Source organism: Bubalus kerabau, chromosome 17 (genome assembly GCF_029407905.1).
Source record: "Bubalus kerabau isolate K-KA32 ecotype Philippines breed swamp buffalo chromosome 17, PCC_UOA_SB_1v2, whole genome shotgun sequence".
NCBI classification, from domain to species: Eukaryota; Metazoa; Chordata; class Mammalia; order Artiodactyla; family Bovidae; genus Bubalus; species Bubalus kerabau.
The window spans coordinates 39,849,801-39,873,280 of NC_073640.1; the positions used below are offsets into that span (position 1 = coordinate 39,849,801).

General features: G+C 31.6%; 1 protein-coding gene across 9 annotated transcripts in view; it reads left to right on the top strand.

Moving 5' to 3' along the window:
• NFAT5 (nuclear factor of activated T cells 5) overlaps positions 1-23,480 on the top strand; it is a 115,650-nt gene that overhangs the window by 60,233 nt on the left and 31,937 nt on the right. For 4 of the 9 annotated variants that reach the window (XM_055552837.1, XM_055552832.1, XM_055552833.1 and 1 more), the window contains 5 exons: positions 865-990; positions 12,306-12,864; positions 17,919-18,111; positions 20,106-20,296; positions 22,176-22,348. In XM_055552837.1, the coding sequence (XP_055408812.1) occupies positions 933-990; positions 12,306-12,864; positions 17,919-18,111; positions 20,106-20,296; positions 22,176-22,348 (1,174 nt within the window). In that variant the 5' untranslated portion in view covers positions 865-932. Of the gene's footprint in view, positions 1-291; positions 336-864; positions 991-11,791; positions 11,854-12,305; positions 12,865-12,892; positions 14,613-17,918; positions 18,112-20,105; positions 20,297-22,175; positions 22,349-23,480 lie in introns of those variants that run through there. The other 5 variants (XM_055552835.1, XM_055552838.1, XM_055552839.1 and 2 more) reach the window with 5 other exon arrangements.

The window sequence follows — 23,480 nt, forward strand, 5'->3', positions numbered from 1 at the left end:
CCCTTAAACTCTGTGCCTTGGTTCTTCAGAAATGAACATAGGATTCTAATTGGTCTTCTGAAGATTTTTCCAACATTGATTCTACTATCTTTAAAGGATATCTTGATTATTATTTCTGTCCTAAATGCATGTAATAATGATTATAAACTAATTTTTGAATAGTAGATATAAATTTGATTTTATGGACAATTATAAATTATTAAATATATTTAAAAGATACACAGTATTCTTTAATCTGGGATACAAAACTAATCATAGTCTAATAAAGGCATTTATGCTTTTTCATTTCAGAGGATCCTATGCTTGTGCCTTTCTTGAGTTGGAGATATCTCAGAGTAAGAAGTAGTTCCTTGAGTCATAACATTCCTCTTTTTAGTGTCTTTAGGAGGGAAAAATTCAATATGATAGCAAATTAAAATATTTTATGTAAGTGCTGGATAAAAGAGCAGGAGTAGACTAATGGTCTGTTTGAAGAAGCCAATTTATAGCTGATATACACCAGTTCATGCCATCTTACATGTAAAGGATGAGAAATAATACTTTTTTTAAAACAGAGATGTGGGAGCATCTTGTGTTATTTGGCATTTCTACTGCCTAGTTTTATATGGTTTAAAATTTTTGGTAACTTCTTCTGTATATAATCAGAATGAAAGGAAAAGCCAAGAAGAAAATGGGAGTCAGAATGAATGGAAAGTTCATTGTGCCTTTCACTAAAATTATAATAAAATAAAAATGGTTGCTAATAATTTTTACAACAGTAATTACATGAAGTTTAGTGTGTGTGTGTATGAATAATATAATTCTTGTGAGTGGAAAGACATTAAATTTTGTGCTCATAAAAATTTTTTCTCTTTCTCCCAACAGAATCTGTCTATGATCTTCTCCCAAAGGAGTTACAGTTACCTCCATCTAGAGAAACACCTGTAGCATCAATGAGTCAGACAAGTGGTGGTGAGGCAGGCTCGCCTCCTCCAGCTGTAGTTGCTGCTGGTATGCATTTCATTTTACTTTTTAAAGAAAACCAAAGCATTATCTGGTCAACATGAACAGTGCTGGCAAAATTTGTATTAAAGAGTGTGATTTGAGGGTTTGTTTCAGGAGGTTTTAAAATACATACTTTAACATTAAACTTTTTCTATAAAATACTTTTATACATTTATTATTTCTTAAAATTTCACATTGGCACATCTGTTAGTGCCATCTCCCAGAATGGATCTTGTCTTCAACTATGGGAGTGAGTTTAAAGCTCTTTGGTTGACTGCACATAATAAAGTTATTAAATACCAAGCTGTGGATAGAAAATTACATTTGAGTCTATAAAACAGTTATTTTTGAAAGTTTGCTCCAAGGGGAAAATGTTTTATTTCGTGTAATCTGAAAAAGGACTCAAGCACCAAGTGTTTTTTTGGTTTGTAGCGTGTTACTATAACCTTTTCCCTACATTTAAAAACATGTGTGACCTTACACTTATTTTAAATTCAATCAAAAGTAATGGAAGATTTGAATGTAATATTTATATAAAGATACTTTTTTATATCAGTGAAAAAGTATGGAAAGTAATGTTTGAAATTTATCAAGTTTATTTTTAATCAGCTCTCAAATCATACACTTTATAATTATATAAAATTGGTTCAAATTTTTACTGAATTAAAAGATTGACAGATAAATTAATAGGAAAATGTCTTGATTATGATAAATAATAAGAATGCTTTCAATAATACTAGATTGCCCAACTGTAATTCTTTTTTTAGTTGGGTTTGCAGATTACTAAGTGTGTTTGGTTTTTTAAAAAAAGTTAGAAAATTATATGTACATACTCTGAAGCTTTATCTGTCTCTTACTAATTAGAGGTTTCTTGCCCAATATGATACCTTTCATCTTTTAAAATGGTTTAGAATCCATCAGAGGATTGTTTTCAGTAAATTCTTTTTGTTTCAAAGAGAACAGTGAAGTGGAAGGTTGTGGTTTAAATGAGGATATTGGTACTGAAGTAGAATTTTGGGTATTTTTCTTATTTGCATTAACCTAAGTCCAGTCACTTTGTGTACCAATATTTCCCCTGAGCCGTACAGTGTAATCTGCAGCCTTCCTTGTTGAGGGCAGGAAAACTTTAACCATGGCCAAGAAACATACTAGCCCTGCTCACTGTTCATGTGTTGCCAGACATTTTCTAACAGATTCTGTGGATTTAATCGTGAACTTTTTAGAAATTGAATTGTAAAGATGACCTGGTTTCATTTTATATGCACTGAATATTTTTTTCTGGAATTTAAGTATTTAGTTTTAAAATAGTATCAGATAATAAAATATTTTTAAAAAATTTTATATGAAATATTTCACTTTAAATCCACAGGTAGAAATTGACTAACTGATTTCTTTTGTATCTTTTGAGATTTTTTTTTTAAGCCATTTTGAATCTGTATAGAACTAAAAGTCTGTTTCTTCTGTGCTTTTTAACATCTGTTGACAGTAGATCCAGTTCCTTTTAAAAGCTGAAAAATGTTAACTAGATTTGGAAAAAGAACAACACTTCCTTTTAAATAATACCAAACTCAGTTTTAGAAGTTTTTATATATAAATATTGAAAGTTTTTGAATTTGAGTCACTGATGGAATGTTGATCCTTCCTCCCTCTCTCCCTCCATAATCCTCTCCAGATAAATTAGAATGAAGGCTTTGAGTTGAAAAATCATGAAAGTAAGAATTAACTCAGAGAAGGCAATGGCACCCCATTCCAGTACTCTTGCCTAGAAAATCCCATGGACGGAGGAGCCTGGTAGGCTGCAGTCCATGGGGTCGCTAGGAGTTGGACACGACTGAGCGACTTCACTTTGACTTTTCACTTTCATGCATTGGAGAAGGAAATGGCAACCCACTCCAGTGTTCTTGCCTGGAGAATCCCAGGGACAGAGGAGCCTGGTAGGAGGCCGTCTATAGGGTTGCACAGAGTCGGACACGACTGAAGCAACTTAGCAGCAAGAATTAACTAAAGGAAGTATTCTGAAGTAATAGTCTTTTATTAGATCAAGCAGTTATTGACATTGTAAGATTGTGAAAAGAGTAAGGAGGTGACCTTGACAATTTTCATATATTCACACACAGAATGTTTCTGTGATTTAAAACCCATTTGTAATTTTTTTTTTACACATATTTACTTTTAACCAACATAGACTCATTCTAGAATTCTAGTGTCTTATTGGTAGAGCTTTCATCATCTAACATATAGGTAAGAGAGTTTAAATTGCAGAATAATTATTGTAGGGAGTTCAGTTAGTATATATATTTAGAGTTGCTTTTTAAAAATTTGGCATATTAATAGCCTTAGCGACATAAATGTCAAAAAGAATTTTGGAGTAAATTACCAGTTACTCAGTGTTTTCTGGACAAAAGACTAGATATTTAGGGAAAGATACATTAATTTAGACTTTTGTGATTTATTTTTTAATCTATAGCATTTGCTGTTTTAATATGAAATGCATAAAAATGATGACTCTTGATGTAGTTAATTCTTCAGAGTTTTGAAGGAGCTGGATTGGCTGCTATCAGGTATGAGGGCCTGGTGGGAACAGACTTCTAGTTCTGCCATAAAGGTTTGTGTTTCACAAATTCTGAATCAATTTAAATTTTAAAATTTAGAGACTGGGCATATAGATAGTCATGTACATTTTAAATTATTTAATTATTAAAAATGTGTTTCTCAGATTCGCCAATCTATATTTTTTTCCCTTTACGTATTACTGAAGGATTGAGTAAACATGATGCTGCTAATCCACAATCCAGAATATTGGGTAAAAGAATGTCTCTGAAACCTCCTTTCCTGTCTCTACATTATACACACTTTTAATACTGTCATTTATAATATCTTTAGTCTGGTAAGACCCTGGACTGGGAGTAGGGGAAAGAGGGCTTCCTTCCTCACAATGTCTCTCCTCTCCAGAGGGCCAGGTGTCACAGTCTGGAGGTGTAGTTGAATATCAGCAGTCTGAAATTTGTATTTTAAACCATTTTTAAAAAACATATGTTTTTATCCCACTAGAAAGTTTCTTAGTAGTTTGAGATTCAATATGTGAATGTATAAAAATTTTAAAGTACAGACTTCCTGAAGAATATTGTAGGTTTTTGGTAATTAAGACAGAGGCCATTTTTCTAACAAAGTTATCCACATGAACTTATTATATTTTTTGGCAAAATAAGGAGTTGTTCAAGGAGTAGGTAAAAAATTCAAGTTGTGAAAGGATTCTTTTTGTTGTTTCTTGAATCCTATAGTGTAGGTTATAAGACACTAAAATATATTAGTAGGAATTACTAAGAAGAACTAAAACAGTCACATTAGAATTTAGGGGTTTTAAAGAGATATGGCAGGTATTTTTCTTAAATAACAGCTTTATTAAGATATTGTTGTAAACTGAAAGGTGAATTGAACTTGGTTATTCCATATGATCAATTCCTACTTTTCCTAGAAAACTGGACCACTTCCAAAAGGAATTCAGTTACAAACATGTTGCCAAGTAGGATTCTGTCTTTTAAAATTCCATATAAATACATATATTTATACATATAGAAATATGTGTGTATGGACCTATGTATAGATGTTTACTAACATCTGCATTATTAGAATGAAAAAAGCATCAGCAGACTTGAACCGTAATGGTTAATTCAGAAACAATTACCAATTTGGGAGACTGTCCATATTGTAAATTTTCATTGACAAAAAGTACACATGGCTTATTAATGATTTATTCCCTAAATGTTTACCTTTTTGTTCTTTTAATTTCTAGCAGCTTTTATAAATATTGTGATTTATTCATTTTCTGATAGAATAAGCACATTTTTGTGTCACCCGAGTTTTAGAAATAGCATTTTGAAACTGCACAGATTCTCAACCATTCATAGAGAAAATACATATATCAAATAGACACAGTTTCTTTTTTCCCTGTGTTTTGTAGAATTTCACATTAATAAGTTAATGTACAGAAGCGGGCTTACTTTTTTATGTTACCAATAAGATTGATAATAAGCAAAAGGTACTACCATAACCGTTTTATAATAATTAGTTATATAAATAATAGTAATCAAGTTATATAAAGACACTCCAACTGTACTAGAGTGAGGGGAATTGATAAGGGTAGAATATAACAAGAGACTTCACCTATTTCTGTGACATTATTTTTCTTTTCCTATATGTGAAATACAGTAAAATTAGCTTGAGCTTTGGAATCATAAAGAACTAATATGAATCTGATTGCTTTCTTATCATTTCTATCATATAGACAGAATCTTGTGGAAATTGAGTAAATTTTTCATATTACCCCTGTAACTGGACAGTAATAACAACTTTTTTAAGGCTATTAAGAAGATAGATACTTAATGTTGCTTGATGATTAATAATGTTTAGATGAACATTGATCTCCCTCCCACATGGATTTCTCCTTTCATTTGTTAGTAAGGTTTTTAAAAATTGATCTTATTTTTATAAAAACAAGTTTTTAAGCTTTGTTTTGTTTCTTTCTTTCCATTCTCACTCTGCTTTTTACATTATTTTGAAGTTTTGTGTATCAGACAACACATGGGCTGTGGGATTTCCTCTCTGAGTTAGTCTTTAATGTTGACACTCTCTCAAGTCTTTAATGTTGACACTCTCTCACTAGGAACCTTTGTAAATAAAAAAACATGGATGAAGGATTATGAATCATAGGGAGAACAGACATTTCCCAGTGAGATGATTCTGCAGATTTGACTGATTAAGTATTCTTCCTAGAATGCTCTTCCCACTTTTTAAAAAATTAAATAATAAAGTTGGGTGATCGATTATCATAACTTTTTAGTAGAGCAATTTATTGCTTTTGGTTTTTGTCTAGATGTTTTATTTTATCTACAGTTGGATCTAATATACACTCTAATCCAGATCCAGTTGTAAAACCATTCTGAATAATAAAGTTAGAAGATTTTAATGATACAAAAACTATTTTTTTTTCCTTTTTTTGGTCACTTCTAAAAAAAGAAGTGTGAAAACATTGGACTGGTGTTGGCCGGAGTGCCTTTATTATTTAATCTAAATTGTTTTAAAATGCATTATATGATAAAGCATTGAAGTGACCTTCAAATAGCATCCCTCAGAACTGCTTTTTCTCTCTAGTCCTTAAGTTAATGTGATGGTAATCTCTTTTTGTCTTCAAGTAAACATTACCTTTCAGGTAGTATAATTGCTGTCTATTTTTTTTAAACCTGTTCTTCCTGGGGTCTTTGACAACAACAAATACAGTTGTCAGCTAGTATAGTTATTCCCTATTGTGTTTAAATTATTTGAGGGTGAGGATAATATCAACGATTGATGCTACCTAGTAGTATTTAAATCACTGGATGATAGAAGGCATCTTTCTCTTCCGAGAAGATTTAAAAAATAAATTGTATAATGTGTACTTAGTACCTGTTTTACCCTGTGCTTATATACTTAGGATTGAATAGGACAAAATACATATTTTAAAAACATTGCTCTAAGTGTCAGGACACTTGCAAATGTTGTAAGCATTTTATTTTTCAATAAACATTATTTAATAAATATTATGTGAATATATTTATTAATGGCACTCAGACAAGGTAAAAATAATTATTTTAGTGGGAGAGTAGTTAATTGTATAGTATTAGAATTCTGACTGGCAATTTGATGAACTGGAGGAGAAAAGGATGGTCTGTAGTAAATCAGTAACAAACCTTTCAGTTTCAGCAGTAGAGCTAATTTTTTTACAAGATAGAGCCACTGGGATCAAGCATTTTATGCACAGCAGCATATCTAATTTAAAAGTGTAAATTAGAACTTCTCTGGCAGTTCAGTGGTAAGACGCCAAGCTTCCAGTGCAGAGACATGGGTTCGATCCCTAGTTTGGAACTAAGATTCCACATGCTGTGTAGTACAGGCAAAAATTTTTTTAAATTAAAAAAAATTTTTTTTAAGTGTACGTTAGTAACTTTGTCGGGGAGGGGTATGAAGAAGTGTTTGGAAGCTGGCCTGAGAAATGAACATACTCTTTTGCTGTAAATTTTTTTTTTCTGCTTTTGTGTATTTGTCAGAACATAACATTTTCTACTCTTTAAGGAAATTTGGGTAAGGGAACAGTTTAAAAACACTTAAAACATTCTGGCTTATGGATTAGATTGCATTAGTAAACAAAAGAGCAAATTGGTGAATATGAGTTAACAAAAATTTTGAATAAGAAATTTCTCCATATGCATTTATTTGGGTATTAATAATTTAATTTTTAAAAGTTTGTTTTAAAACATTGCTTATTGTAACATATAAACTTATGTTGGGTGGGAAAAGTACAAATGAGAAATTGAAACTGCTTTAAACATGTAAATTAAATGGTAGACACTATGATTTTTGGGTTTTGGGTTTTTTTTCTGTTTTGTTTTCACTTTTGTTTTTTGGTAAAGTAATCTGGATTGCTTATTTTATATGCTGGGATGCTAGTTGTTTTTTCTATTAATACACTTAACTTGCATTCTAGCTTCGCCATTCAGAGACAGGCATCGTGTGGTGGGTTGTGTGACAGTGTCTGTCAATAGTGAAGACAAATAGTGCCAGAGACACTTAACCCATCCAATCTCACCCAGGGTATAGGTCGGTCTCGTTTTCAGACTTCTTCATAAGTCTTTTTTTCTTTCTTTCTTTCTTCCTTCCTTCCTTTCTTTTTTTGTTTCTAAATAGTGAATTGATACTGATTGAAACTAAAGCTTTATGTAAAGTTTTAAACTTTACGTTAATATTTTAAGAAGAAGAAGAAAAGTAGAAAATGAAGGTTGGCATGTAAGGTGTTGACAAAGCAGGTTTGCAGCCACTTTGTGTGTTCTAGATTTTTCAATCCCTTGGCAACATGAATGTTGGCCTTATAAAATTTTTTCTGTCAATATCTTTCTTCTTTGATCTGAAAATATGTTCTTATATCTGGTGACTTTTATCAAACAAAATGTTTAGATTTGAAGTCATTGTTACCAGTAAGAAAAATGAAATACTTAAAAAGAATAACTTAGGCTGAACAGTAAGTGTTTTAGATCAGAAATGGTTTCCAGATAACCTGTGTTGCTTTTTATTACTATTTTCTGAGCAGTCTTGTTTACTCCTTCTCCGTTCCACTATTGGGTTCACTTAGCACACTTGTAAATTTTTATGGCTTTTTTTTTTTTTTTTTTTTTTTTAAGGAAACTCAACTGATTTTGCACTGATATTGAAAAGTTATACAATATAAGTGCATATTTAAATACTAGAGACCACATTTTTATCTTGGAAGTTTAGTTAAATGTCATTTCTGTTATATTTTTAAAAATCAGTGAAAGGTATTTGTTTCTTTTGAGGACTTTAAAGAATGTTTCTAATTTCATAGCTTTCTATAAAAAGTTTAGTTAGGTCCACAAAGTATCATCTCTTTTTTATGGTATTTAAAGCACGGAAATAATGTGATAATTTAATTTCTTGTTTACAAATCTAGAACTAATAGTTCTCAATTTTAAAATGTAATTTAAGCAAACTGTGTAAAATATACATGGGTTTCTCTATGTAGTATCATTTAAAACTCCATTTTCATCTTTCCAAACAAATTAATAATACAGTTGACCCTTGAATGACAGAGGGTTGAAGTGAGTAGGGGTGCTGTCCCTTAGCACAGTCAAAAATCCATGTATTACTTTACAGTTGGCATTCCGTATCCTTGGCTCTTCATCCACAGATTTGAAATCTAAAATGTTCTTGCTATTATTTTATGCATTTGTTTTTAATAGATAATATTAAGAATTTGCTAAATTTTTTAGTAAATTTATGGATTAATACACAAGTATGTAGGGGCTTCCCAGGTGGCTCAGTGGTAAAGAATCCACCTGCAGCAGGTGTGGGTTCAATCCCTGGGTCGGAAAGAGCCCCTGGAGGAGGAAATGGCAACCCACTCCAGTATTGCCTGGAAAATGCCATAGACAGAGACCTTGACAAGCTACAGTCTATAGGGTTGCAAAGAGTCGTACACGACTGAGCATGCATGCACACAAGTAAGTCACTTGACTTATATCTGAGTTTTAAGAAAGAAGATTCTTAGCACATTTTTGTAGAAATAGTAAGTAAGTTACCTCTGAACTCATTACTTCCAAGCTTTTCCTGTAGCAGATAATGTTGCTATAGTAAGATATAGTCTAAGCATTTTGAGTAGTAAATCTTTTTTTTTTAAACCTGATAGGTGTCTATTATTAACACATCGGTACATTTATTTACCAGTTTAATATAACTCAGCATACATAGGAAATACTGACCTTCCCGTAAATCAATTTAATTAAAAAGTAGAATTTTTACTGCATGGAAGTCATAGTATGTTACGTGTCTGGGGAGTCTAAGAAGAGAAAGATGTTGTCCATGCTAGGGGCCCATAGTTCTTACCCCTTACTTTACCACCTCACCTGGCATTATTAATGCACTTAGGTGATGTTTTCCTAACCAAAATGTAACATGCTTTTGTGAAGGGTTTTATACACCATCTTCATCAAGCATCAGAGGAACAGTGATACTATTGTAAAGAGTTTTATAGTTCAAAAAATTGTCTTATATTCATTATGTTCTTAAAATAAGGAGAACTTTAGTAATTTAGGATCGAACTGAGGTAACCTTTAAAAAATAATTTAAAAAATTAAAGATGCTTGCTACTGTCTTTTGACAGTTTATGTTCTCAGCTTTAATAGTTTTGTGCTCATGAACTTTTTAATTTAATAAGTATATCCAGGAAACTGCAGGTATAATATTCAAAATGTGTGTTAGATGTCCGTGGAAAATGTAGAGAATATTTTAACTTATGTAGGGTATGATATCACAGTTTGGCATACCTGTCCCAGAACAGATATTTATGTACTATTATATCAATTGGGTTTTATAACCATGATTTTGAAATAAGACTTGCAAGATTTAATCACACATGCTTTTAAAGAGCAATGCTAGATTATATCTTGCATATTAAATTCATAAATATCATATAACTTACTTTTGAGTTCATGATTACATTTTACCTAACTTCCCATCTTTCATGGACAGGGATCCCTGAGATGTTCATATTCTGCATTCTCATTTGCATGGTACCTAGATTCAAAGAGTGGGTGGGAGAAAATGTCTTTTTTAGAAATACAAGTTCACAGCATTCATGTTGCATGCTTTGTGTGTTCCACTGCAAATACTGCATGCTGCATACTTGTATTTCTCTGAAAATAATGAACATAGGCTCATACATACAACAACATGTTTCTTTTTTGCCAATAGTTGGAACAGATGGAGGAATGTTAGACATAATACCTTTTTTATCTTTTCTAAAATGAATTCTGTCATATTTTTCAAAAAAATAAGGAAAACCTTGTTATTTAAACCCAAAGTGGCTACAAATCAGCTCCTAAACTGTCACTGACATTAGTATCTAGAATTCTGTAGTTTTTACAGATCTTTTAAAATATTTATTTACTAAGAAAACATTGCATTAATGCATGATACAAAAGTGATAAAATTTTTCTTTAAATTGGAATGCAGTTTAAAGTGACTGAATTTTTCCAATTTCAACTACTGCATTTGACAAGGATACAAACTGGAAAATGGAACTGGTATCATCTAATTGCATTAAGTGCCTTAACTCATGGTAGTTGAGAAAAATCTTTCTATGTGGCATCATGTAGATTACATTATTTATGGCTAATATTAGTAACAGTATTCTTCAGCCTTGACAGCAGTGAAAAATTATGGATGAATTTAGTTCTTTCAATGATTTGAGTGTTTTGGTGCATTTTTTCAATTTAAAAATAGATCTTTGGCACTTGGCTTTTGATTATCTAAACATTGGCATTCTTATATTTCACTCTTTACATAATTAATGTGGATGTTGCAATTCTAGTAACTGGACATCACAGTTTTAAATTTTATCATGCCACTTTAAAACTGTAGCATATATGCTATAGATAAAAATTATTTTAATTTAAACATTTTTAGTTGTCACATGTTGCCTGTCTTCATTTTTGTATATGTTTATGATTATAAACCCTTCTGTATCTTATACAAGATAAAATTGTATAGGACTGATAACTTCCAACGGTAACATAAGTGTGCTTCCATAGATTATGTTGTTAAAGGGTTTAATAGTTGTATTTTTCAATGAACTGATCTGCCAGTGGCCACACATTTTGAAAAGATCTACTTTCGACTTTTTCGGTTAGGCATAGGCAAGGGAAATGATTTTATAAAAAACCTTTTTATAAGAACTATTAATAATTCTGATTCTCTCCAGAGATTTTTTTTCCTGTTCAACTCTTTCGTTAGACTTCAGTCAATAAAATTTACTGTTTACTCACCTGAAGAAATTCCCTTAATAGTTCAAATCAAGTAGACCTTTTAAAGAGAGAGTAAATGGACAGTGGTAACCAAGTGCTGAATGTGTAATCAAGTATTTTACAAGAAAAATCCATCCATTAATAAGTCCTTCCTCTGTTTTTCATTCTGCCACAAAGGATGGTATTATTAGACATCATGGTTTTGAACTGCCACTTCCAACTTCTGGAGACCCTCAGTAGTTAACTTGCTTATCTTCTGCAGCCCAGCCTGTTCCAAATCAAACCTTTTTCATTTTTATTCTTCTAGATTTTAAAATAATTGTAGTGACGGTACCAGTTCCATTTTGCCTCCAAGTCAGTTGATTATATATTTTTTCTATTTATTTCTCATTTTATAATTGATATCTGGAATAATCAGCAGCTCTTTTCTCATTTATTTTCTCATATTTTTATTCCAGGATTTGCCTCTGAAGCAGGGAGTGTCTGCATTAAAAATGACCTGTAGTTCTCTGCTTCATAGGTTAGAAACTTATTTTAATATTTTGTGGCTAAGCACAGTCCCACTTTTCAAATTCTATAATGAATTATTTAATTGGCATTGAATGTGGACCACAAGCATATGTTTCATATTGGGGTTTTTTTTTTTATTATTTTAAATGATTAAAATTCAATAGAAATATCCAGCTGAGGCAATAAAAGCTTTGTTCTTGCTTTACAGCCTAAAACATTAAATTAGATTTTTAAAAATCTATCAATTATAACAAGTAAAATAATGCTATTTTGGCATTTTTTTTAAATTGTGCATTTTTAGGCCTTGTATTGCTTGAAGCATTTATATTCTAAAACTTAACCAAATTCCAACTATTCATTATGGGGAAAACAATCAGTTCACAAATCACTTTTCATTGGGACTGCTAGCCAGCGTAGGTGAAAACATGTATAGTGTATTTACTCTTAAATTGTACACTGCAGATGCTTCTTCAGCTCCCTCCTCTTCCTCCATGGGCGGTGCTTGCAGCTCCTTTACCACCTCTTCCAGCCCTACCATTTATTCTACCTCAGTCACCGACAGCAAGGCTATGCAAGTCGAGAGCTGCTCCTCAGCCTTGGGGGTAAGTAACCGAGGGGTAAGTGAAAAGCAGTTAACCAGTAACACAGTTCAGCAGCATCCATCAACACCGAAGAGGCACACAGTCTTGTACATCTCACCACCACCTGAGGACTTGCTGGATAACAGTCGGATGTCCTGCCAGGATGAGGGGTGTGGATTGGAATCTGAGCAGAGCTGCAGTATGTGGATGGAGGATTCCCCCTCCAACTTCAGTAACATGAGCACCAGTTCCTACAATGATAACACTGAGGTACCTCGTAAATCACGAAAACGAAATCCAAAGCAGAGGCCGGGGGTCAAACGACGAGATTGTGAAGAATCTAATATGGATATATTTGATGCCGACAGTGCCAAAGCACCTCACTATGTGCTTTCTCAGCTTACCACGGACAACAAAGGCAGCTCAAAAGCAGGAAATGGGTTGGTATTCACATTTTTTTTAAAGTTCTCTCACCATTATGCAAAACAAAAAAATAAGTCATTCCTCATTTTTCTTAATTGCTCAGCTCAAGTTTGCATCTAAAGCAAAGATACTAATTTTATCATTGATAAACATAAAAATTTTAACTTAAAATGATCAGGTTTCACAAGAGAAGATAATAAAATACCAGCAGATTTTGCCAGTAGGTATCTTAGTAAGGATATGATTAAGTAGTAGAAAATGAAAATAATCTGTTTAAGAAGTAACTTAAATTTCAGATGAATTTATACTTTAAAAGATTTTTAAAATATTTTTACTCATTGAGATAACTAGTAGTGTAATGGCTCTAGCTAAAACAGACTTTTACAGAGGGCTAATTTGTTTTCTCTTTCACATTGTCTCCCCCATATGATTCAGTTTATTTCCATTTTTGTGAAGACCTTATTTTCCTTTTATTTGATGAAAACAAAAAACTAAATTGATAGTTTGAGTCTCAATTTAGATTCATGTATTTATTTTAAGCTTTTTGTTTAATATATTTTGCCAGTTTAGGATTTCTTTAAAAATAAATATATCACTTTTTTTCTGTGATTCTGGGTTATGTATTTAAAGGGTAATAGAACAGAATCATGATACCTATTTTGAGTTTTCATTCATTTCTGCCAGTTTACAACACAACTAAATGTATTTCAGTAGCTATATTACAGAACGTTCACTTCTAAAGTACAGAATCCTATGACTTAGCTTTCCAATTCCTTTGATACTTTCATTGTAACATTTAATTGCTAGACTTCTGATTACATTTTCCTGCAGTATATTCAACGTAGTTTGATAAAGTTTAACTTACTGGATCTTGAGAGATTACTTTTTTTGGATGGTCTTTTAGTTGACCAGGATCTCCTACAATTTTAGGTTGTCACAGAATATGATGGAGATGCTTTTGATTGGTTCATTATTTGATTACATCATTGGTGGATTTTTAGATAAAAATCTGATTGAGAGTTAGAATATCTTTAGTGTTTATTAAACTTGTCCTTAAATATTTTCTCAGTATATTTTAAAAGTAATATCTACCATTTAAGCAATGATTATTCTGTACTGCTCTCTTCTCTGCTCTCATCTAAAACTCCTTTGGGGTGATGAAGTTACATAAAAAATGCCCATTACTCCTTTGGGGTGATGTAGTTAAATAAAAATGCCCATTTAAATATTTTTCATTTTTATAAAGTCCAGGTTAGGAAATTATATAAAAAATATTTATATACCCTTTCCAAAAGTATTGCTGTTAGCAGAGTCAACAATTGTAAGACATTTTGTAGAACTATTACCTGTAGAATAATGCTCTGAAACATAGTAGCATAGATATAAAAGGTTCATATGTGTCTATCATTAAATACAGGTATATGTTTATTTGGGCTTCTGTGGAGAAAGTGGTTGTTTTTTTTTTTTTTTAAGTTCCATAAGAGAGATTTTCATTTTTATACTGAAAAAATGTTAAAGTTCAGATGAAGAACAAATAAAATTTTGACTTAACAGTTAGTCAACACACATGATTTGCAGTTGCTGTTAAAAAGATATCTTGACATACGTCTTTTCTGCTTCTGCTTTTGTATGATAGATATATCTTAGAAATGATTTGAGGTTACCCAGGGAAAGTATAATAACATTTGTCAAGACAAAATCTCTCATGAAATAATTCATGGAACAGAAACTCATCAAGCAGCAGAAGAAATGTCCAGCTTCTTAGGTAATGGAAAAACATTTGACACTAGCCTATGAAAATGATGGAAGAAGTTTAAACTTTGAATTTATAAGAACTATATTGAGGAAAGGATAAAACCATATGTAAATATAAAAAAATTAGGTCTTTGGAAACAATTGTTAAGAGGATCTCAAAAAAAAGTTCATAGATGTTAGAAAATGAAAGAAATTTTGTCATAAAATTTCAATTTATATAAAGCTACGTTATAGAAAATAGACTCTAAAATATTTTGGTACAGCAGTTTTTATTTATCTTCAAGATGGAAATAGCATTTTGTATAATTAAAATGTTAAATGAAAGAATTTGCTAAGAAAACAAAACTATTTTTAAAAAACTACTGAGTTATTTAAGCATCCCATATTTTTCTTAAATTCTTCACCTAAATATCCTGAGAATCAGTAGCCCAGTGTCTCTTCTAGATATTCCTAGAAATTAAGATATGATATATGTGAAACTGTTTTAGGCATTTTGTAGTAAAAATTATTTTTGTGACAGGCAACCAGAACGATGTGCAGCACAGAGGAATTAAAGTATCATTTTAAGACTTCTGAATGGAATATGGCAAGATAGTGGATTTTCTTTTTAGATAGTCAATTTAAAAGTAAAATCCCATACAAATAGCTGCTATTTTCTTATTTTTTCCATAAGCCATAATGCATTAAAAATTAGTAATTTGAATGAATACTTTTCTAATAATTAGTTGATGTTCAGTTTTACACAGCCTGATATCTAAATATGTGTGTATTCCATTTTTACATTTAAACCTAGAGAATAAAGTTAGTTTTAAGGGCTTTTAAAAGTATCATTTCAGAAACTGATTACATGTGTTGTTCTTTAAACCATAATGTGTATACTTCATTAACTTAATAGTTTTCATCCCAAATGAAATGTTTTATTGAAATAATCAAGCTTAGTATCTTATTTATCCTCATAAATATTGCTTTGGCTACCATAAGTGAATACAAGCCATATCTTGCCAAATTAATGATGCGCTACAGTTTTCTTATATTTCAGACTAAAAGTCTTCCATTTTTCATTGTAAAGTTAATAGATATTAGTTACAAACATTTGAAAAATGCAGAAAAATAGAAGACAAGAAATAATCTATAATTTAGTAAATCAATGCAACTAATTTCTTTTAGTCCCTTTCAGTGCATATTTGGGGATGTTTTTATATGGTTTGAGTGAATATTTTTGCTTTGATTTTTAAATAAAAAAAATTTTTTTTTGACCACACTGTGCAGCATGTGGGATCTTTGTTCCCCAACCAGGGATCAAACCCTCACCCCCTGCACTGGGAGCACAGTCTTAACCACTGGACTGCCAGAGGAGTCCCTGCTTTGATTTTTCAAATGATTAAAAAACAGTATCACTATAGAATTTCACATGCAAAATACTGTATTCACTGCAAAGATTTGAGTTTCTACCCAGAATAATGAAAAAATAGAATTTATTGCCCTTTGTTTTGACTTTGATTCCATACTTTTGTTCATAGAATTTTTTCTTCCAGGGCCTTTTAAATTACTTATACAGGTAATCTTTGACTTAATTGTGTCAAACTTCATCAACAAGTTTGCCTTCATCAGCAAATATTTTTCAGCTTCTTTTGTTTTGGGAATTGTGCAAGGTTTAAGGAATATGAAGATGATGGAGCAAAGTACTTCCCCCTCAGAACCCTGAACCCTTTTTCTCAGTCAGTCTGACTGCATTCCTTTGCATCCCTTCTTGCCTCCATTCTTCTGTCCCTTTCCTAGCCATGTGTTCACCCCAGTCCCAAATTCCACTGAGAATGTAGCATTTCCCTCTTTATTATTGACTACTGAGGCAACAGTTTGATTAGAAATGACAGGGGTAGGGACTTCCTTGACAGTCCAGTGGTTAAGACTTCACCTTCCAATGCAGGCGATGCAGGTTTGATCCCTGGTTAGGGAACTAAGATCCCGCATGCCTCAAGGCCAAAAAAATAAAAACCCAAAATATAAAACAGAAGCTATACTGTAACAAATTCAATAGAGTTTTAAAATAGTCCACATATTAAAAAAAAAAAAAACTTTATTAAAAAAAAGAAAGAAAATGGAGAGGTAAACATTGGAGCTAGGTTTTAGGCTGCTTAGCCACTATGTTTGAAGTCATAATATTTCTCCTGGGACCTGTTTGCTTTTGGACAGGATTTTGGCCACAGTCATCTCTTGGATCCTGTATCTTCAATATAAGTGTAAACTTTAGGACTGGGAGAATCATGCCAAAAGCGTTATAGGCCCTGACTCTGTTTTTAAATATACATAGGTAATTTTTAAACTATAGTATTGTGTTCTATTTATTTTTATCACATATTTACAGTACTTCAGATTAAATGTATTGACCTGAAGTCCTAACCGTCACTTGAAATATTTCTTCGAACATACATTCTGCATAGCAAATGCATGATACATCAGTAAACACTGGAAACCCAACTTAAAAAAATGTTGAATTGCCTATCTGTAAAGCCCAGATTATACATTTTTTATATGCTGAAGGCTTTACTTATTTAATCACAAATGAAAATACTCTGAAAAATTAAACTTCTGGGAAAGATTGTTTAGAATAAAGCTAATTTCCAAATAAAAATCGAATCACTTTTTTTTTTAGTATAGCTTTCTCAGTTTGATATACTGAGGAAGATATCCAAAAGAATATGCACATGTACCTTTGGTTTTTTTTTTTAAGGCCTTTTATGTTTTTTTGTTTTTCTTTTTGCTACCCCTACTTTTGCATTTCAAGACCTATTAGAAGATAATGATAATCTTGTAACTTTATGTAACCCTCACACATATATGTAATTTTTAAACTTTATTTTGACTGAAGTACAATGTGAAAGGTTACAGTGACATTAGCTATTCTCTTTCCTGTTATGCTTGGTTTATTGCATTCAGTCTTCCTTCTTCTTGCCACGTATATGCATTCTTTGTCTTCCCTGTCCAACTTTATTACAAAATTCAATTATTAGTTTTTTTAATTGAAGTATTTAGTTGATTTATAATGTTGTGCCAATCTTTGCTGTACAGCAAAGTGACTTAATATGTGTGTGTGTACATATATATATATGTACACACACACATTCTGTTTAATTACAGAGTTTTAAAAGGTACTTTGCTTATGGAATGTATCATTCCTTAGGCTGTATTTATTTTGTCAGTAAGGTAATTAGTTGTTTTTAATGTTATTGCTTGTTCTCTTTCTTCCTTTATCTTGGATGACTTTTGTAGAAAACTCTTTTTGATACTTTTTCCACTTTGTGCTTTGATTTCTCAGAACATTGGAAAACCAAAAAGGAACTGGGGTAAAGAAGAGCCCTATGTTATGCGGACAGTATCCTGTTAAAAGTGAGGGAAAGGAGCTGAAGATAGTTGTACAACCTGAGACCCAGCACAGAGCTCGGTACTTGACTGAGGGTAGTCGTGGCTCAGTAAAGGACAGAACACAGCAAGGCTTTCCTACAGTGAAGGTACTTATTTTATTTAGCAGTAAATGAAGAATTTTATCCACTTTTATTTATTAGTTATTTTGTTTTTAACCAATAAAAGCTGTCTAAAATAAAACTAATTGCTGTATATATTAGAAATTAAAGTAAAAGTCTGAATCATAAGCCAAATATTGTTGCTCTGATGTCATTTGAATTTTAGTTTAAATGGAAACAGAATGTGCTCTAACAAGTAAAATATATGGCAATCATGAACTATTTTCCCTTTATGTTTGACATTGGTAGCAACTCTTTTACATTCTTTCCAAACCTGTATTTTAAAAATATTTTAAAGTGAATCCAAAGAAATATTGTAGAAATTATTGTGGACTTGGAAAATAAGGTTTTTGAGATGTCAAAAGCAATCAGGTCTACTCAACTCTGAAAAGAGTTGATTGATAGGTAACTTAAGTTTTCAGTTCAGGAAACAGGATATCAATTGAGTCTTTAGCTTTTCAGAACTTAGACTAAAAGGAAAAAGAAGGAGCAGTTAAATTTCAGCACCTGGCTTACCTTATTATAAAGACTTTGTCTCTTTGAAGACAAACCAAAATAAAAGTGGGTAGGGAATATTTAACAAGTGTTCCTACCCCTTGCTAAATACTAAACAGGGAGGAATTTTGGCTAGTCACAGGGTAGATTCTTGTAAATACAGTTTGTGTAAATGTTTTAGTTGAACACAATTTCATTGAACTGCCTTTCTTTTTATACATGAAAGAAATAATGGTAGAAACTTGAAATCAAGAAACTTACTCATGACCATTATAAGGTTGGTTAATAGTTACATGTACAGTATCATTTCTACCCCTCTACTGCTCACCACACCAGTCCTTCTTTAGTCCCCCAAACTTAGGACAAGTAACAGGCAAGTGAAACATTTAAATTACGCTTTGTGTAAATATTTGTTTAGCCAGACATTTTGATAGTTTGAAATTTTTAACCTAACTGCTCTGGCTTTAAGTAAGTTTTGTCTAAGTACTTGTCTATAGAAGTATTGTTAGATTAATTGCCTGTGATAGGGGATGAATTGCCTGATCTTAAAAGTTTATTTATTCACTCATTTAACAGATATGGTACCCTTCTATATGTCAGACACTGTTCTGTGGTACTGCTGACTACAGCTTGGGTAGACTGCTTATTTGACTCATTATGATACCATTGATACTGAGATGCAGCTATTCTTGAATAAAAAACATTTATGAGTTATTTTTAAGCACTCTGATGTGCATTGTACAAGTTATTTTGTGATTTTCTATGTTCTGTATTAGCAGCTTCAATGTTTAACTATAAACCTTATCAAGAACCCAATTTATTTATTCATCAGCATACAAACTGTAGTTTAATTTATGAAGGCTTGTTAGAGACCTGTAAATGACCCATAGGTCCTGGTTTGAACCAGCAGTTTTTCATATCATAATGTTCTGGCCCATGATTTTATGATGTTGCATATATGCATCTAGTCTATGAAAATAAGCCCCGTTCCTCTATTATTTATATAGCTGAAGGTCAAATGCTTTCCTACCCAATAACTTTCACAGAGTAAAAATTTAGCAGATGTACTCTTACTTGATGATGATGCCACTAATACAGTTTAGTGAATTTTCCATTAGTGTTGGTGGTAAATCCTGAGTAACCCAGATGCTTAGGCAGTCCACAAATTTATAAATACCTCAAAGGATTGTGTATTCATTCTCATTTGGTTGTAAAAATTAATTACAAATGATAATTTTTCATTACACATCTAAAATTTTAATTAAAATGTGGTTGTTGCAGAACTAAAACTTAAAGTTTTCTTGAAAAATTTAGCTAATTCTCCTTTATGAAAACATTTTTCCTCTGTTTTTCTGAAGGACTTATTTCTTTACTGTAATCCAGTTATAAATATAATAATATAAGACTTGACCTTAAATGTTTGATTTTTACAGTTCGATTATTTGAAATGCTAATTAGTGTTTATGCTCCATGTTATCTCATTCCAGCTGGAAGGCCATAATGAGCCAGTGGTGTTGCAGGTGTTTGTGGGCAATGACTCTGGTCGAGTGAAACCACATGGATTTTATCAGGCCTGCAGGGTAACTGGGCGAAATACAACTCCCTGCAAAGAAGTGGATATCGAAGGCACTACTGTTATAGAAGTTGGCCTTGATCCAAGCAACAATATGACACTGGCGTGAGTAATTACTAAAAATTTTTTTGTTAGTTCATTACACTTTTGCAATAGAAGGAAAAGTTTTTAGTTTGTAATGTAAATATAAAAGATTTTTAGTTTTAAGCATTGCAAATAAAAAGAATAGATTATGGCAGAATTGTAATGGAGGAAATGAATTCTTGCCCTTTGCTAGAGAATTCCCATAGTGAATGGCAAGGATATAAAAGCAAGGTGGAATGCTGGCTTTTTGCAAAATAATATAGACTTATATGTTGGTTTTATAATATTAACATTAAAAACTAAAATTACAACCAATTTGATTTGCTTTCCTAAGTTCCACTTTTGTAGTGTTTGCAGTAGAAACTGACAGACATCATTCATGGTATCTTTAACCAATCTTGGAATGAAAAAGCATATTGTTAGTCTAAATTTACCTTTTATTTCTGTTTTCCTGTGTTAAAAAAAATGATGTCCTATGATTACCTATTTTTCATGTTATGCATTTTCATTTCCTGAAATATATTACAAGTGTTAAGGATTTAAATTAAAATTTTTTTTTCCTTATCCCTTTTGTTGAGGACCTTTAATCTGAAAGATAAACTTAACAGCAGCAAATATTGATACGGGATAGACCTTGTTGTAATTATTTGTATTGGATAGCTAAAGACTCTTCTTTATTTGGGGTTTTTTTTTTAAAGCTATTTTGAATAAGTAAGAGGGAAATAATAAGTTGGAAAAGGGAAATTTTGAAACATTTAATAAAGTTTTTTTTTAACTTTTGGGATTATAAAAGTAAATGTATATGGTGGAAGATAGAGAGTTACTGATTATAAAAATAGTACTTATTCCTTATAAGTTGAAAACAGAATAAAATTTTAAAATTAGTAAAAATAGTAGTAATAGAAAGCTAAAAACATATTCCTCAAATGCCAGCTTCCAACTTAATAGAACTAATTACAATTTTGACATTTATTTTTTCATCCTTTTTTCTGATAAAATGAGATGATACTGTACTCACTGCTCTGTAACCTACTCTTCACTTACTATGAGCATTTTCCCATAACATTAAATATTTAAAGTGTACATTTTAATGGTACAGTGTTCCATTTTGGGGGGAGACAGTTGCTAGTTTTTTTCCAAGTAAAATCTGTTCCTTATTTTAATATCTGAATTAGGTACAAAAAGGAAGAGGATAAATTAAAATTTTTAAAGTGAAAGTATCTTTTTTTTCTCTTTTTTTTAAATTTAAATATATTTATTTTAATGGAGACTAATTACTTTACAATATTGTATTGGTTTTGCCATACATCAACATGAATCCGCCACAGATGTACATGTGTTCCTCATCCTGAACCCCCTCCCACCTCCCTCCCCATACCATCCCTCTGGGTCATCCCAGTGCACCAGCCCCAAGCATCCTATATCCTGCATGGAACCTGGACTGGTGATTTGTTTCTTATATGATATTATACATGTTTCAATGCCATTCTCCCAAATCATCCCACCGTCTCCCTCTCCCACAGAGTCCAAAAGACTGTTCTATACATCTGTGTCTCTTTTGCTCTCTTGCATACAGGGTTATCGTTACCATCTTTCTAAATTCCATATATATGTGTTAGTATACTGTCAAAATATCTCTTATAAACCATAACTTATGTTCAGATTTTGAAATAGTGATTTCTATACTGTTTTTTCCCATTATTATTATAAATAAAAAGTTGACCAGAGAAGTTATGAATATTTAGAATTTACACTTCTCTATTTTTTAAAATTTGGAATAATTATATTACATATTCAAAAATTAATAAAGAAGCAAATTATACTTAAAAAGAAAATATTTAAGAATATATTACTATTTATACAGCAGAAACTATCAATTAATATATTTTTTCTGTATTAGGGTTGACTGCGTAGGGATATTGAAATTGAGGAATGCTGATGTTGAAGCCAGAATAGGAATTGCTGGTTCCAAGAAAAAGAGCACTCGTGCCAGATTGGTTTTTCGAGTTAATATCACAAGGAAAGATGGCTCCACTTTGACACTGCAAACACCCTCTTCTCCAATTTTATGTAGTAAGTAAGAAAATATGAAGATATTAAATATATAGAGGGGTTTTTTCCATTTTCTGTTATTGTTCAGATATCTCTAAATTTCAGTTGTATTACATACTCAAGCTTATGGTCATGCAAACTTTGCAACATTTTAAAAGCTAGAGTCAAGTTTTCTAGTCTAAGCTAAAGGTGGGTAATTTCTAATAAGATTCAGAAGTTATGTAGCGTTTTGTAGTTTCCTGTTACTCTTATACTGATTTAAAAAGTAATTTGAATAGTTTGCCTAAGTAAATTACAAATCCGAAGGATTTTCACAGCATCTTCATTTTGTGGTAAATTGCTGTGATACTAAGTGTTTTGTGTTAGAACATAAAGAAACAGAAAGGTAAGCAGAACTTTGTAAATATATAGCAGTGAGAGTTCTGATTACAAATTAAAGTGCTGTAGTATAATGGGAAATTAAATTCTTACTTTGCTGACCTTGGCATAGAAAATAAATGATGTGTATATGTGTGTATTTAAATTCAGTCGTGTTGTATGTGCCTCACCATATAGTCTGGTTTCCCTGTAATGAGTATTAGTACAAGTAATACATAGGAAAATTTTTTCCTTTGTACATCCCTTAAGAAGATTTTCATTAAGTATTATGTTCTTTGGCCTTGCTTCTGAATTCAGAAGAGCAGAAGAGACTGAGTGAATTCCATTTACTTGAATTTCCTATTGGATGGTTATGAGTATTATGTCCTTGGTACCCCCAGACATTTACAAAGCCTTTGTTATTTAATTGTAGCTTAGTTTTGTCAACTTATTCACCCTTAGTAAATCTTATTTTTCCCTGCCTTTTAATTCATTTCAGATGTGAATACCTATACGTTAGCTTGGCAAATACCCTTGTTTTAAAAGAGTAGTAGTAAATATATTTGTGATCTCAAGAGAACTCACAAGACTTATATTTTTCATTATTATGAAAATTTTGTTATGGTATTAGTGTTTCCTTGGGCTATTTCTGGAGAATGTTCACTTATAAATATGCTCCTTTTAAAGTTTGTCGATTCCCTGTCCATTCTGTTGTGTTCAGATAGGGACAGAATAAATAATCTGTAGATGGTTTATTGAATTCTGAAGTTATTTTAATTTGGGTACTAGTTTACTA